This window comes from Anabrus simplex, chromosome 13 (assembly GCF_040414725.1).
Source record: "Anabrus simplex isolate iqAnaSimp1 chromosome 13, ASM4041472v1, whole genome shotgun sequence".
NCBI classification, from domain to species: domain Eukaryota; kingdom Metazoa; phylum Arthropoda; class Insecta; order Orthoptera; family Tettigoniidae; genus Anabrus; species Anabrus simplex.
In genome coordinates, this window is record NC_090277.1 from 68,272,492 (window position 1) to 68,287,663 (window position 15,172).

Here is a 15,172-nt window from a genome sequence, read left to right on the forward strand (position 1 = left end):
AGGAAACCGTGGACCAATTTCCAAGAGCTCTTAATGTTTGTCACTGTAATGTGCAGTCTTTGCTCTCCCAAACGCGCATGGATGAAATGCATAACCTGTTTTCTACGCGCCAGTTCCATGCAATTCTTATGTCCGAAACCGAAACGTGGCTGAGCAGCAAATGCCCCAGTTCAGCTGTTGACATAGACGGGTACGTCCTTCTACGAAATGACCGCGAGGGGAAAGGCGGGGGGGGGGGGGGGGTGGCTGCTTATGTTGCCAGAGACCTCAACCCTCAAGTAATTAGCCATTCACCTTCACAGTATGAACATAAACCAGAGTTTTTGTTTATAGAGATAACACTGTCTAGAACGAAATGCTTGCTAGGAGTAGTTTACAAGCCTCCGAAAGTAGGGTATTTGACCGACCTTGAGACTGAAATACAAAACCTTCTGCCAGACTATGAATACGTTATTGTAATGAGCGAATTCAACACAAATTTGTTAGACAGTACCGCAGCTTCAACTCGACAGTTTCGTAACATTTTCGAAGCATGTAACATGACAATTTCACCTCTCGGACCAACCCACCACACTAATAGCAGTCACACCCTTCTCGATCTAATAATAACAAACAATTCAGCGAAAGTCCTGCAACATGGACAGACATCAGCCCCGGGGCTATCTGGACATGACATAATCTACCTGTCCTACCAATTACAAATTCCGAAACCAAGGTCGAAAATATTATCATTCAGGGACCTCAGACGAATTGACGCAGATAAATTAGAAGAAGATGCTCTTTCCGTGCCGTGGATGGAGATAAATCGCGCCAATAATCTACAGGAAATGGTCTCAACATTTAATAACCTAGTAACGCAACTCTACGATCGGCACGCCCCATTGCATACGGAAAAAGGTTCCAGAGCTCCTAAGCCATGGATAGATGACGAAATTTGCCACTTAATGGCTAAACAAGACGCTGCTCATAGACGATACAAGCACTACCCAACGGAAGTGAACCACCAGACTTATAAAACACTGCGTTATAAAACGACCTCTAAAATTCGAAGCGCTAGACTACATTACGCCCATAACTTGATTAGACCTGACGTACGCCCTGCGACGATGTGGAAATCTATGAAATATTTTGGTATCAATAACCAGAAATCTAACGATGAACTAAATGTTAACGTAGATGAATTAAACGACCATTTCATTTCGCCAACGGGAATTAATCCGGTCGTAAAGGAGAAAACTATTAATACGTATGATAATACGCCATCTCCACAAAGAGATCAATTTTACTTCAGTCACGTCACACCGCAAGAAGTGATTGACTCAATAAAACGCATCAAGACCAGGGCTAGGGGTGTAGATAATATAGGCCATGAAATGCTCATGAAAATTCTCCACCACATCATTTATCCATTGGTGAATATTTTTAATTACTCACTGCAACAGGGGACTTATCCGGAAATATGGAAAATGGCCATAGTTCGCCCGCTTCCGAAAATAAGACTGGCGAAGGACGTCGGTGACTATCGGCCGATTAGCATCTTATGCATATTGTCAAAAGCTTTAGAATTCATAGTTCACAAGCAAATTACCGACTATCTTATTTCATAATTGCTATTAAAGTACACTGATGAATAAAAAGGTCATGATGATATTTTGTTTTTTCAACTAGAAACATTTGAAAGGTTTTTTTTTTTTAGAAGTGAGAGGAATTGGAACAGTTTTTTGTTTATTTGAATGGGAATATCCTTCAGTAACACAGGGATTACTTTCTTGTGTCTTTTAAAATTGGTTCCTGGCTTTACATATATAGGACCTACACAGTATATATTTGACCACACTTTCAAGGGACTGTATGAATCTGGAGTACGTGATTAATTCCCTCTACTGAATAATCCCTGCACCCTAATTTTAAGAAGAGAAATTTTGAAATGAAAATGTTTCTTTCATGTATTTGCACAGCTTTGTTAAATATTTGTATTTAAAACTCTATATACTACAGTACAGTAAGTTACAAATTGCATTGTTTTCATCTTGTCTGTCAATAACATGTCCTTCATTCTATTTTGAATTTTGTGTTTGAGATAGTATTGTTGGGTTGCTTTTCAGGTTGTTCCAGATATTGACGATGATCCGAAGGAGGAAAGGTGTGAGAAAGCTTGTGAGCAGGAAGAACAGGAAATAAAGAATAAAATGGAGGACTTCTCTAACCAAATAACTCTGCAGGTGAGATTCTGGTTTGGTGTATTTTATACATGTTGAAGTGCAGTCATTGAAAGCCAGAGGAAGAGGGGGCAGAAATTAGATGAACGTTGCTTTGAAATAAATACAGGAGAAGTGTGGTTTTGAATCCTTGTATCCTACAGTTTATAGATTTTTTTTTCATTCTTCCTTTGTTGCAGTCTCTGTAGGACCACCGGTAATTCTGTCATGATTTGGGTTTTCTTCTCCTCCCAGAACCTCTTCCTCCTTTCTGTCCTCTCCTGTTCATCAGCTGAGATTTTTAGTATGCTGTTTTGTCTCCTCCACTGGTGCTTTTTTATCCTGTTGTACCCTTCTCTGTCATTGAGCTCTGCCATTTTGGTTGATGTGTGTTAATTTTCCCAGTTCTCCTCTTCTTCCATGATCCCCATCTTTTGCCTCCTCCTGCATGTTGTTTTCCCCCACCCTTTTGGTCTTTCTGTCCATGTCCATTCTGGTTTTGTGCCCAGTAGAAGTCTCAAGTCCAATATCGTGTCCTTGTGTTCCGGTACACAGCAGTTTAAGAATCTCATAATTGTTTGGTATTGACCTAACAGTAAAGAAAACTAACTAAACCTATGTCATAATGGTCCACCTTTTCAATACTATATTATGCAATGTTTAAATTACATTTTAAATCCAGGAACTAGTTTCAGCCTTGGCTGGCCATCATCAGCCTTAATGCAAAACTGTACAAACACATCTAATAACTAAAGGAAATATAGAAACACACACACATGACGTTAAAAGGTGTTAAAAACATCTGGGATGAACTATGTGCACAACATGTAAAATGTGACGAAATTTAAATCAGGCTCTCAAATTCTTAGATGCGTTTCATCATGTTAAAATGGTCAATTAGTGTTTCTTTTAACATATCATGAAAATGATGAAAAGTTCTTCTGTTGGAACTTGTCAGTGGTTTAATCAAGGATGGCACACGAAGATATGATTAAATACCTGGCACGTTCTTAGATTGCAGCTGGTAAAGATTCGCATTTCACTGCGGTGTACATGAAGTTTACCTCATGAGGCACACAACAGTAGGTCATGCACCATATGCCGCAACGAAAGGTTAACTTCATGGACACTGCATTGAATTGAGAATCTCTACCAGCTGCAATCTAAAAACGGGCCAGGTATTTAATCATATCTTTGTGTGCTGCCCTTGATTCAACCATTGATAGTTTCCAACAGAGGAACTTTTCAGCATTTTAATGATATTTTAACAACAAGCACTAATGGAACATTTTAACATGATGCAGCGCATCTAAGAATTTTAGAGCTTGATTTTAATTTCATCATATTTTACGTGTTGTACACATAGTTCATCCCAGATGTTTTTCACACGTTTTAACATCATTTGTATGTGTTTGTTTGTACATTTGTTTTAGTTATTGGATGTGTTTGTACAGTTTTGCGTTAAGGCTGATGATGGCCAGCCAAGGCCGAAACTAGTTCCTGGATTTAAAAAGTAATTTAAACATTGCATAATATTGTACTGAAAAGGTGGACCATTACGACATAGGTTTAGTTATTATTGTGATCAAAATTTAATACGGATCAAAACCATAAAGTTTATATCCTATGAGTAAAGAAAATATCTAGTTTTAGTAGTCCACCTTCGTCAGTACACAAATGTTGATTAAAAACCACTATTAAATATACGTGTTTCAGCCCTATTGGGCCTTCTTCAGTCTTGAAAAAGAATATAAAGTTTATAGAAATGTTCTAGGGAAAACAGCACATTAAAAGTTCATACAATAGACTTGATCTTGAAGGGTTTCAACTTGTCATAATGTAAAAAACACAAACATAACCATCATCATCATCATCATCATCATCATCATCATCATTTCTTCGCTCCAGCAAGCCGGGTGCGGTTGTGTACGAGCCTCCTCCAGTTTGTTTCACACCAGGCAAATTCTGGGGCTGTACCTTAATTAAGGCTACGGCTGCTTCCCTCCCATTCCCAGGCCTTTCCTGTCCCATGGTCGCCATAAGACCTCTCTGTGTCGGTGCGACGTAAAGCAACTAGCAAAAAAAAAATAATAAAAAAAAATGATCTATTAGAAATTATTTTGTTAGAGCAAAATGTGTCAGCAATTTCCTTTGTTCGAAAAATTTTATAACTGTATTTTACGATAATTAATTAGAAATCGAGACAATTTTTTGTTATTTCTGTCATCTTCATGTAGATCAGTCTTGCAGCTTTCTGTTGGTGTATAATATGGATTTATTAGGATTAATATGTGATTACGGGTATGGTTTTATTTCCATGGTGTACATTGAGGAAAATAACTGCAGCATATGACATATAAACCTGCAGCAGTTATAGGGTTAAAGTAGTGTGATAATAAAGTTAAAACATAATTACCCAACAACAACAGCTACAACAACAAGAGTACAACAAGCAATTCCATGGAAAACATACTGTATTTGCTCAAATATAACTCGTACTTTTTTGACCAATAATAAGTGTGAACATTTTCGGTGCATGATATATGCAGGGATTTGTGTGCTACAGATCGTATTCTTGAAAAAACTTAAAATTTGCATTAGGCTATTGAAACAAGACAACTGGCATACTTACCCTATTCATTGTCACGGCCTTCAATCTCCAAGCTATTCCCGCGCGCATCATTGTGGTCACCATTCCATACTGCATCATTCTGGCTTCCGTCCAACGCATTTGCGATGCCCGTCTTCATAAAACTCTACACAATGGTGTCTGTCGACACCATTACCCATGCCCGCATAACCTAATCACAGACGAGTTCAGCTGATGGCCTCTTTTGTCTTGCTTGCTGGCTTCAGCTCATGCTCCCCTCCTGCTATCCATTCGGCATACAATTTACGTATGTTGTTCTTGAAGGGCTTGTTGATGGAAACATCTAAGGGCTGTTGACAATGTGCAAGTCCACCAGAAATTATGAGATCAGTTTTAATTTCCTGAAGACGTGCCTTTGTGTCTTCCACCAAGTGTCCGCGGAAACTGTCCCACACTAGCATTGCTGGGCGTTGAAGCAGTGCCCCTTGCCGTGCTCCCCACACCGTATGGACCCAGTCCTGGACAAGAGCTATATCCATCCTTCCTTTCTTTTGAACCCATACATGATTGCCTTTGGGAAACTTCGCTAGATTCTCCCTTCTTGTTGATGGTGATGTTGCATGGCAGGTCGAAGTCGGGGTTTGATCTGCATTGCCAATTTGAGATAAGAGGTAATTGTTTTTCATCCACATTGCTATCACATGGCGATGAAAATCTATGATTTTGTCACTGAAATCACGTGGCATTCTCTGACAAATGTTCGCCTTTGCAGACACAATCCCTTTCGTGTCATGAATCTACGGATCCAATTACACACAACGTTTTCTCTCTAACTCTTCTTTACGTCAACCACTTTCAACATTAATAAAGAGACTTCAATCCAAACTTCCCTTACGACTCTATACAAGAGACTACAGCCGTTCCTTCCAGCTAACTTTTAACACAGCAACTTACCTTCAAGCACTCTTCTTCTCTCGTGCTTCTAGAAGACTACAGTTTTATCACTTCAGAAACGTCTCTTTACTAATTTTTTAATATTGTGTTTAAACTCCATTCTAAGTTATTAACTACATTCTTCATCATTATCCTAATGTTTGAACTGTTTAACACCCAATAAATTTTCTCTAACGCCCTCAACCATCAAAAGGCCCCGCTATACTTGTTTCAACGTAACAATTTATTATAAACCTCACTTGAAGTGAACAACGGAAACGTCTCTTTACCAGCTTTAATATGTATTAATACTCCATTTGGAATTATCAACTACCTTTTTATTATTATTGTGACATTCAATCTGTTTAAGATCCAAAAGTTTCCTCTAACGCCCTCAACCTCCACAGGACGCCACTTTGCAAAATTTACTTTCTTCTTATAAAACTACCAGTATACAATTTGTTACCAATTTTTAAACAAGGACATTCAAGAATATGTATAAATTCACGACTATTTGTATTTTAGACTTTATTAAGGCCTCATATTAAGAATTTCATAACTATTGTCAACCATTTCGTTCATTTCCAACATCATCTTCACATTCATATGTAATTTAATTACAATCAGGTACCTGATTAATTATCTTTCAGTTTGAGATTAAGGCTGAAGATGCCCTTAATTAAAGGGCAAAACATGTCCCTATAATTTTTGTTACGGAGTTTTCCGTGGTAGTTAGAGGTGAAAGAAGGTGCGGGGTGGTGAACAGGTCTCAGGCTACGAAATTAAAGTGAATTTAAAATTTAACAAGGTTATATTTTCTTAGCAAAAACAAGAAATAACAATAATGGCAGGTACAGAGTAGCAAAACTATTAACCGAGAATGTACAATTACAGAGTTACAGGATTTGGGCTCCGAGAGCCAGACACACAATTCTTTAGTAACTAGCCCAACCTTACGATATACAGAATTCAACAAAGGGGCAGAAGACCCCAATCATACCCAGGAGCACTTGCTCCCAATTACATTATAAAGCCTCCTCGAGGCGCGCAGAAACAAATTTCAAAAGAGCGATCTGCTCTCAAGGATTAAGCCTATCAAAGGCCACACCAAACTCCACCTTCAAGTTGTCCTCTAAGGACATAAACACAGGGGTAAAAATACCCAACCTACTGAGGCCTATTAATTGAGAAAAGTTAACTATATGGCCTCTAAAATATCAATTTGAGAGGAGGCGAACTTGCGCTCCTAATACACTTTGTTTAAAACCTACTTGGCGCTAGGCCGTTAATGCAAGGGCTAATCCCATACTAAAGAGGTGACTTTTAGAAGGAAACAATTTACATTACGTTCAGGAAGAAACGGTTGAGAAAATAAGTTCACCTCAATGCAATATGAGAAGGAGCTCGAGAGGGTTAGGCACTCTCTATCCCAATATGTAGCTTAAAAGAGAATAGATACAAAGAGTCTTTACATTTTAGGGAAAGTTACATGGTGAAAAAGCTTCGGACCCGCCCCAAGAGTTAAACTGCTGAGCTAGCAGGAAAAGAAGTTATTATGCGGCCATTACCTTATTGTTGAACTGCTGCCCGAAGAAAGGGGCGCTTCCCGCCCCCTGCTATGTACTTTACACACTGAAAGATGGAACAGAAGTGGCGCAGAGACCCTAAAATCAGCAGTTTATATACTCTCGCAGAAAGTTCGAGGCGTTTCAGGAAGAAAAACACCCGCCCACAATCATTTTATTGGTGGATAAAGAAAACCCCTACACAAGATGAAGAAGAAACACATTATTGGTGGAAAATTAATTAAAGAAATTCGGGATTGGCTAAATTCAAAACAAGGGGAAAGAAAGGGTTAATATTGCCAACTTAAACAATGACTGAAAGAAATTTAGCAAAGAACAAACTTTTGAAATTAAATTTTCTCCAAAAAAACAGTTCTTTCACTTTGCACTAGGGTGCACCGTTGTAGTTCTTCAGTAGTGTCCTCTAGAAGAGAAAGTTCACACTTCTTACTACAAGCAAAACAAAAATACGTCGAAAACAACACAGTTCAGAAACTTCAAAATTTCCAAGTAGTGACATCTTCAGGGAAACTTGAAAATTAACTCATTAGATAAAGTTCGGACTTCCTCCAATAGAGGAGTTTCAAGTGGCGCAAATTTTAAATTAGCGGCGTGGAGGTGTACCGCCTGGTACAGACCTCCCCCCCCCCAAAAGTTCCTCCAGGGGTGACACATGAAATTTGTTTGAAAACAGGGTCCAAGTTATGATGTTGATATGAAGATTAATTGCAGAAGCATTTAAAAAATTTTCTAAATTTGGTTTGATTCAATTTCAAAATTCTTGTAGTAACTGGTGAAGTAATGTCTTTATGTTTGTAGAAGTTGAATTCAGAAGAAAAAAAACCTTTTAATACTTGAAAGTAAAGAAAATTTTTCTAAGTCCACCAAATATTGCAGTAGAATTCCCAAGTGTAGTAGTTGCTGATGGTAAATGTCCATGTAGTTGATTAAATATTTCGATGTTGGTTAAGTTTGATGGCCAGACCGGTCGCTGCTGCTTGAGTTCAAAGGCGGCCGCTCGGACCCCTCAAGTACCCTGAGATACCGCTCGCCCGCACTATGAGAGGAGCAGTGGAGTTGAAGCACGCCGCGCCCGCGGTGAACATGCAGGCCGCGGGCCAGTTACAGGTTGTGCGCCGCACATCAGCCTTGGCCGGGAGGAGGGCTCCGGCTTGCCGTGCACATATCGTCCTCGCTGGAGAAGAGGGGGCCCTTCCTCTATCCCAGTCGCGGCACGGCGCCGCGCGGCTGCGGGGGCACTGAAACATTAAAGCTAGGCGGCAGAATTTTGTTGGACCATCATCATTTTTTTGAGGGCACAGGCTTTGTGGAGAGGTTGAGGGGCCAGCGGCGTGCAGATATCCATGGCATTTTATAAGCCACTGTGTGTAGTGGAGCAGGAGACGGGAGCGTGGTAATGGCCGTGGCAAGGACAGGATGGCAGTTTAACTGTGCGGGGGAGGTTTACAAAAATAATTACACAAAAAAGAAACAGATTCCAAAGGCAGAAGGCCTTAAAAGTGAAACCCCTCAAAAAAAAAAAAAAAAAAAAAAACCTTCCTATTTCTTTCAAAATTATATGAAGCAAGTTAGCACAGAAATTACACCGGTTTCACCTGTGACAGGTGAACCCTAAATATCCTCTCGGTGGCTGGATTACTTAATAACAACGTAACCGGCGTAAGGAAATCGAGAATGATACACGGCCCATGAAATCTGGGGGCAAGCTTGCCCGCGGGAACAAAATTCTTGACCATCACCTGGTCACCTACCTTCAAATGGGTGGGTCTCCGTCCACGATCATATCTTTCCCTAACCTTTTCATGAGACACTTTAAGATTGGCTTTAGCCTTCTTCCAAAGATCTTTAATGTTGTCCGGATCTATTGTCTCAGGTAGAATGTCACTCAGAGACCAGAGGTTAGAGAGCGGCGTGTTGGGAACAAACTTGAACATCAAAGAAGCTGGAGTAAACTTGTGAGATTCATTAACCGCCGAATTCAAAGCAAAAGCTAACCAATGCAGGGATGTGTCCCACCTAGAATGATCTTCATGATGATAGGCGATAAGCGCGGACCTGAGATCACGATTAACCCGTTCAGCCAGAGATGGTTTAATAAGCAGAAGTTGTCACATGAGAGATGAACAGGTCAAAGTAGAATTTACGAAATAAATTAGATGTAAAAGCCTTAGCATTATCAGATACAATATATTGGCACGGACCAAAAGAAGCAAAAATAGAATTTAGGCAAGTAATGGTGGACTGAGCGGTAGCCAGCTTAGTCGGAAATAACCAGGAAAATCTTGTAAAACCATCTACGCATACAAAGATGAACTTGTTGGCATTTCCCTTTGACTGGGGGAAGGGTCCTACATAATCAATATACAGGCGTTCCATGGGGCGCGACGCTTGGTGAGAAGACAACAGGCCTACCTTGGTGGACATGGCGGGTTTACTAAGCAAACAAGATTTACAAGCTTTTACTAGTTCACGGATTTCACCGTCCATACCTTTCCAGATGAACCTTTCACGAATCTTTTCACGAGTTTTAAAGATTCCAAGATGCCCCCCCAATGGGGTCTCATGATAGTACTTGAAGATCATAGGTACGAGAACAGCTGGAACAACGACTTTCATCATCTTATCATGCCTCGAAGGGCAACATAAAACACCATTCCTCAGTACATAAGGGACGACATGTTCCCCAGAAGAAAGGGTTTCCATTATCGGAGCCAGCGTCGGATCTTCACGTTGGTATTTCTCGATATCCCTAAAGAGCATGGGAGCATCTGTTAAGATGGCATTAACATCAGATAGTATGGACTCGGGAGGTGATGAACTGTCGACCGGTTCATGGGTCTCGACGTCGTTGGAAAACATACGGCTGAGTCCATCAGCAATAACATTTTCGGTACCTCTTATATGCCTAACATCGAATTGGAAGGCAGAAATACGGATGGCCCAACGGGCTATACGACCAGTACGACGCGGCCTACCTAAGACCCAGCTTAAGGCTTGATTATCTGTCTCCAGGTCGAATTTGACATGTTCCAGATAGAGACGGAACTTTTCTAAGGCAAATAAGACTGCCAAACCTTCGAGCTCATAGATAGAATACTTGGCTTCTTGAGCCGATAGAGTCCTAGATGCATAGGCGATGGGTCGCCTCCCTAGTTCAGTCTCTTGAAGAAGGACTGCAGCTACTGCTGACGACGACGCGTCAGTTTGGACGATGAATTTCTTCGAGAAATCAGGCATAGCAAGTACAGGGGCATTACAGAGAGCTAATTTAAGATCTTCAAAAGCGGCTTGTTGAGAAGGTCCCCACTCAAATTTGATGCCTTTCCTACGAAGAAGGTTCAAGGGCGCCGCTCTATTAGCGAAGTTAGGAATAAACTTCCTGAAGAAATTCACCATACCAATGAACCTGGCGATACCTTTGATGTCCTTGGGAGGTTTAAAATCACGGATGGCCTGTGTTCTAGAATGATCGACTGCAACACCATCAGGTGACACAATATGCCCTAGGAATGACATGGAGGGCTTAGCAAAAGCAACCTTGGACAACTTAACAGTTAACCCAGCCTTACGAAGGCGATTGAGAACTTCTCGCAGATGATCTAGGTGTTCTTCAAAGGTCTCCGAAAATACGACATCATCCAAGTAGTGATACAAGTACTCAAATTTGATGTCAGAGAAGACCCTATCTAGCAGCCTAGTGAGTACAGCTGCTCCCGTGGGGAGCCCGAAAGGCACGCGGTTGTATTCGTATAAATTCCAGTCCGTGGCAAACGCTGTAAGATGTTTAGACTCTTCCGCTAGGGGAATTTGATTGTAGGCCTGATTCAAATCCAAGATGGTGAAGAACTTGGCCTTACGGAACCATGAAAAACAAGAATGAAGGTCGGGAAGGGGCACAGATTGTAACACCACCTTCCGATTGAGAGCCCTATAATCAATGACAGGCCTGAAGCCCCCTTGGGGTTTCGGGACTAGAAAAATAGGCCAAGAATACGCCGACTTAGAGGGCCTAATAATACCATCCTTCAACATCTGATCGATGATTTCTTTCAGAGCCTTCATTTTAGGAGGAGATAGCCTATAAGGTGGAAAACGGACAGGAATCGAATCCGTGACCTCAATTTTGTATTCGATAAGATCAGTAACACCAAGAGTATCAGAGAACACCTCTGGAAATGACTGACACAACTTACGAATACTATCAGCCTGCTCCTCAGGTAGATGTCTAAGGTCTAACAACATTTCATCCTGGGTAGGCGAAATAGATGATCATGATGCGGAATTACATTTTAACAAGGGGATTTTACAATTGGAAGCAAATTTGAAAGTGCACGACCTACTCTGAAGATCGAGCACAAGACCAGAGTGAGAAATGAAGTCAGCTCCCAATATAATGGGGCAAGACAAGTGCTTGGCCACAAACAATTTAATTTTCCATGTAAATTTAAAAATACGAATTTTGACATTTACAGAACCGAGAATTTCTAATGGAGATGAATTAGCCGAAACATATTGAACAAGGGATGAGCCATAGTCAGGTAGTTTACAAACAGATTTCAATTTTGAATACCATTGATCCGAAATAATTGAACAAACACTGCCTGAATCTAATAGAGCTCTATAGGCTCATTATTTAATTCAATTTTAAGAAAAGGAACAGGTGCGGGGGTATCTGCCGCAATCCTAAGACACTCTTTGGGGCATTCAAAAGATGAATTTGAAGACTGAATGTTCCCTGAATTTACGACCTGTTTGCCAGGGGCTGAGCCTTGGGAAGCAGAATTAGTCGGCTCAGCCGAAGCCGCTAGTCACTTATTATTATTGACATGGGTGGAAGTTGCACCAGAAGTTGAGCAGGAGGGGGTGCTATTTGAATTTGGGCAATTCTTGGCGATATGTGAGAAAGCCCCACATTTAAAACAGCCTTGTGATGAGCCAGCTTCATTATTTGCCCTACTGGATTTGATCAATGGACACTTGTTCCGAAGATGGTCAGGCGACCCGCAAGCGTAACATTTACGAAGTGTGACTGATCGGCGAGGTGGAGGCCGAGTATTACTAAAAGAAGGCGGGGGTTCTTTCGCGACACGCAAGGAATCGGCGTATCTAACTCCTTCCGCTGAGACGGCCAATGCTTCAAGTTCAGAAAAGGTTTGCGGGCACGCCGCGAAACACAAATATGACCTATAGGATGGTGAAATTCCTTCTACAATAGCCTGTACAATCTGATCCTCAGGGAAGTGAAGAGCAAACACCCTAGTATAAAACTTAATATCTTGGATGAAGTCTGCCAAGTTTTCATCCAAGCGCTGTACCCGATAATAGTACTTCTGAATAAGGGAGGACCTTGCCCTAGCCGGGATGAAGTTAGCTAGCAAGTGGGCGTGGAAGTCTTCAATCGATGATTGCTCGGCAATGGCTCTAACTATTTTGTCTGAGAGAATACCTATTGCATAGGGATAGATGATTTGCAAAATCTGACATGGAGAAAGAGAAAAAACAAGGGCATGATCCTGAAATTCAACTAAAAACCTTAAGAAAGAAATAACTTCACTGGTAGTGTTAACAGAAAACTTCGAGATACCTCTGAGCAACATTGCCAATGGATGAGGCAAGCTGCTGAACCCGGGTGACATAGTAGGTAAAGGTTTCAGTGGCAAGGAAGTTAATTCAGAACGTACATTATTCAACGATGCACGGCGTTCAGACTCGTTGTCCAATGGGGCAGAGATCGTTTGAGCTCCAACGGTTTTCCTATTGACTTCTCCCTTAGGAGGCTCCTCCTCGCTACCTACATTCACCGTGGCGGGTTGATCAGGTTTGGGAGGAACTTCCCCAGTTAACAATTGAGTGACTTTACTGGATAATTCAGAAATACTTTCAAGCAACGTACTAGCTTCCTTCCTCTGAACGTCATTCAACTTCAGAGACAACAGATCGTTAACTCTATTTGAAAAGTGAAATAGCCTGACTTGCACACGCTTAATTTGATTAGGAGAAGGATCATTTTCGTCAAAAAAACTAACTACAGATGCTAGCCCAGTAATATTCTCGATCGTGGAAAGAGAGTCGTCATTTTCTTTCTCTCCCAAAGTGGGGATGGAAATAGGCAAATCAAGGGACTCTCTAAGCTTGTTTGTGTCTACCGCAACCGTGCCTCCAGATTGCACATTTCTAATAGTTAATTCATAGATCAACTCCTCCTTGCGCAAATAGTTAAGATGGAGAACATCGCGAGGGCCGGGCATGACGACAGAACAATTTTGAAAAGAAAAATAAAAAATTTCCAGCAACAGAAAAAATTGTTAGAGTTCGGAACAAAACAATGTTTAGCCGTCAAAAGGGGCTAAATTGAGACCCATTCAACCACGCTCTGCTACCACTTGTTACGGAGTTTTCCGTGGTAGTTAGAGGTGAAAGAAGGTGCGGGGTGGTGAACAGGTCTCAGGCTACGAAATTAAAGTGAATTTAAAATTTAACAAGGTTATATTTTCTTAGCAAAAACAAGAAATAACAATAATGGCAGGTACAGAGTAGCAAAACTATTAACCGAGAATGTACAATTACAGAGTTACAGGATTTGGGCTCCGAGAGCCAGACACACAATTCTTTAGCAACTAACCCAACCTTACGATATACAGAATTCAACAAAGGGGCAGAAGACCCCAATCATACCCAGGAGCACTTGCTCCCAATTACATTATAAAGCCTCCTCGAGGCGTGCAGAAACAAATTTCAAAAGAGCGATCTGCTCTCAAGGATTAAGCCTATCAAACGCCACACCAAACTCCACCTTCAAGTTGTCCTCTAAGGACATAAACACAGGGGTAAAAATACCCAACGTACTGAGGCCTGTTAATTGAGAAAAGTTAACTATATGGCCTCTAAAATATCAATTTGAGAGGAGGCGAACTTGCACTCCTAATACACTTTGTTTAAAACCTACTTGGCGCTAGGCCGTTAATGCAAGGGCTAATCCCATACTAAAGAGGTGACTTTTAGAAGGAAACAATTTACATTACGTTAAGGAAGAAACGGTTGAGAAAATAAGTTCACCTCAATGCAATATGAGAGGGAGCTCGAGAGGGTTAGGCACTCTCTATCCCAATATGTAGCTTAAAAGAGAATAGATACAAAGAGTCTTTAGATTTTAGGGAAATTTACATGGTGAAAAAGCTTCGAACCCGCCCCAAGAGTTAAACTGCTGAGCTAGCAAGAAAAGAAGTTATTATGCGGCCATTACCTTATTGTTGAACTGCTGCCCGAAGAAAGGGGCGCTTCCCGCCCCCTGCTATGTACTTTACACACTGAAAGATGGAACAGAAGTGGCGCAGAGACCCTAAAATCAGCAGTTTATATACTCTCGCAGAAAGTTCGAGGCGTTTCAGGAAGAAAAACACCCGCCCACAATCATTTTATTGGTGGATAAAGAAAACCCCTACACAAGATGAAGAAGAAACACATTATTGGTGGAAAATTAATTAAAGAAATTCAGGATTGGCTAAATTCAAAACAAGGGGAAAGAAAGGGTTAATATTGCCAACTTAAACAATGACTGAAAGAAATTTAGCAAAGAACAAACTTTTGAAATTAAATTTTCTCCAAAAAAACAGTTCTTTCACTTTGCACTAGGGTGCACCGTTGTAGTTCTTCAGTAGTTTCCTCTAGAAGAGAAAGTTCACACTTCTTACTACAAGCAAAACAAAAATACGTCGAAAACAACACAGTTCAGAAACTTCAAAATTTCCAAGTAGTGACATCTTCAGGGAAACTTGAAAATTAACTCATTAGATAAAGTTCGGACTTCCTCCAGTAGAGGAGTTTCAAGTGGCGCAAATTTTAAATTAGCGGCGTGGAGGTGTACC

General features: G+C 40.9%; 1 protein-coding gene across 1 annotated transcript in view; it reads left to right on the forward strand.

The window, feature by feature from the left end:
• Nucleotides 1-2,105: 2,105 nt before the first annotated feature.
• Nucleotides 2,106-15,172, forward strand: part of LOC137502907 (mastermind-like protein 3) — a gene marked incomplete at its 5' end in the record, with an annotated part of 30,596 nt that continues 17,529 nt past the window's right edge. Inside the window, 1 exon segment of the mRNA XM_068230099.1 lies at nt 2,106-2,222. Coding sequence (XP_068086200.1) covers nt 2,106-2,222 — 117 coding nt within the window.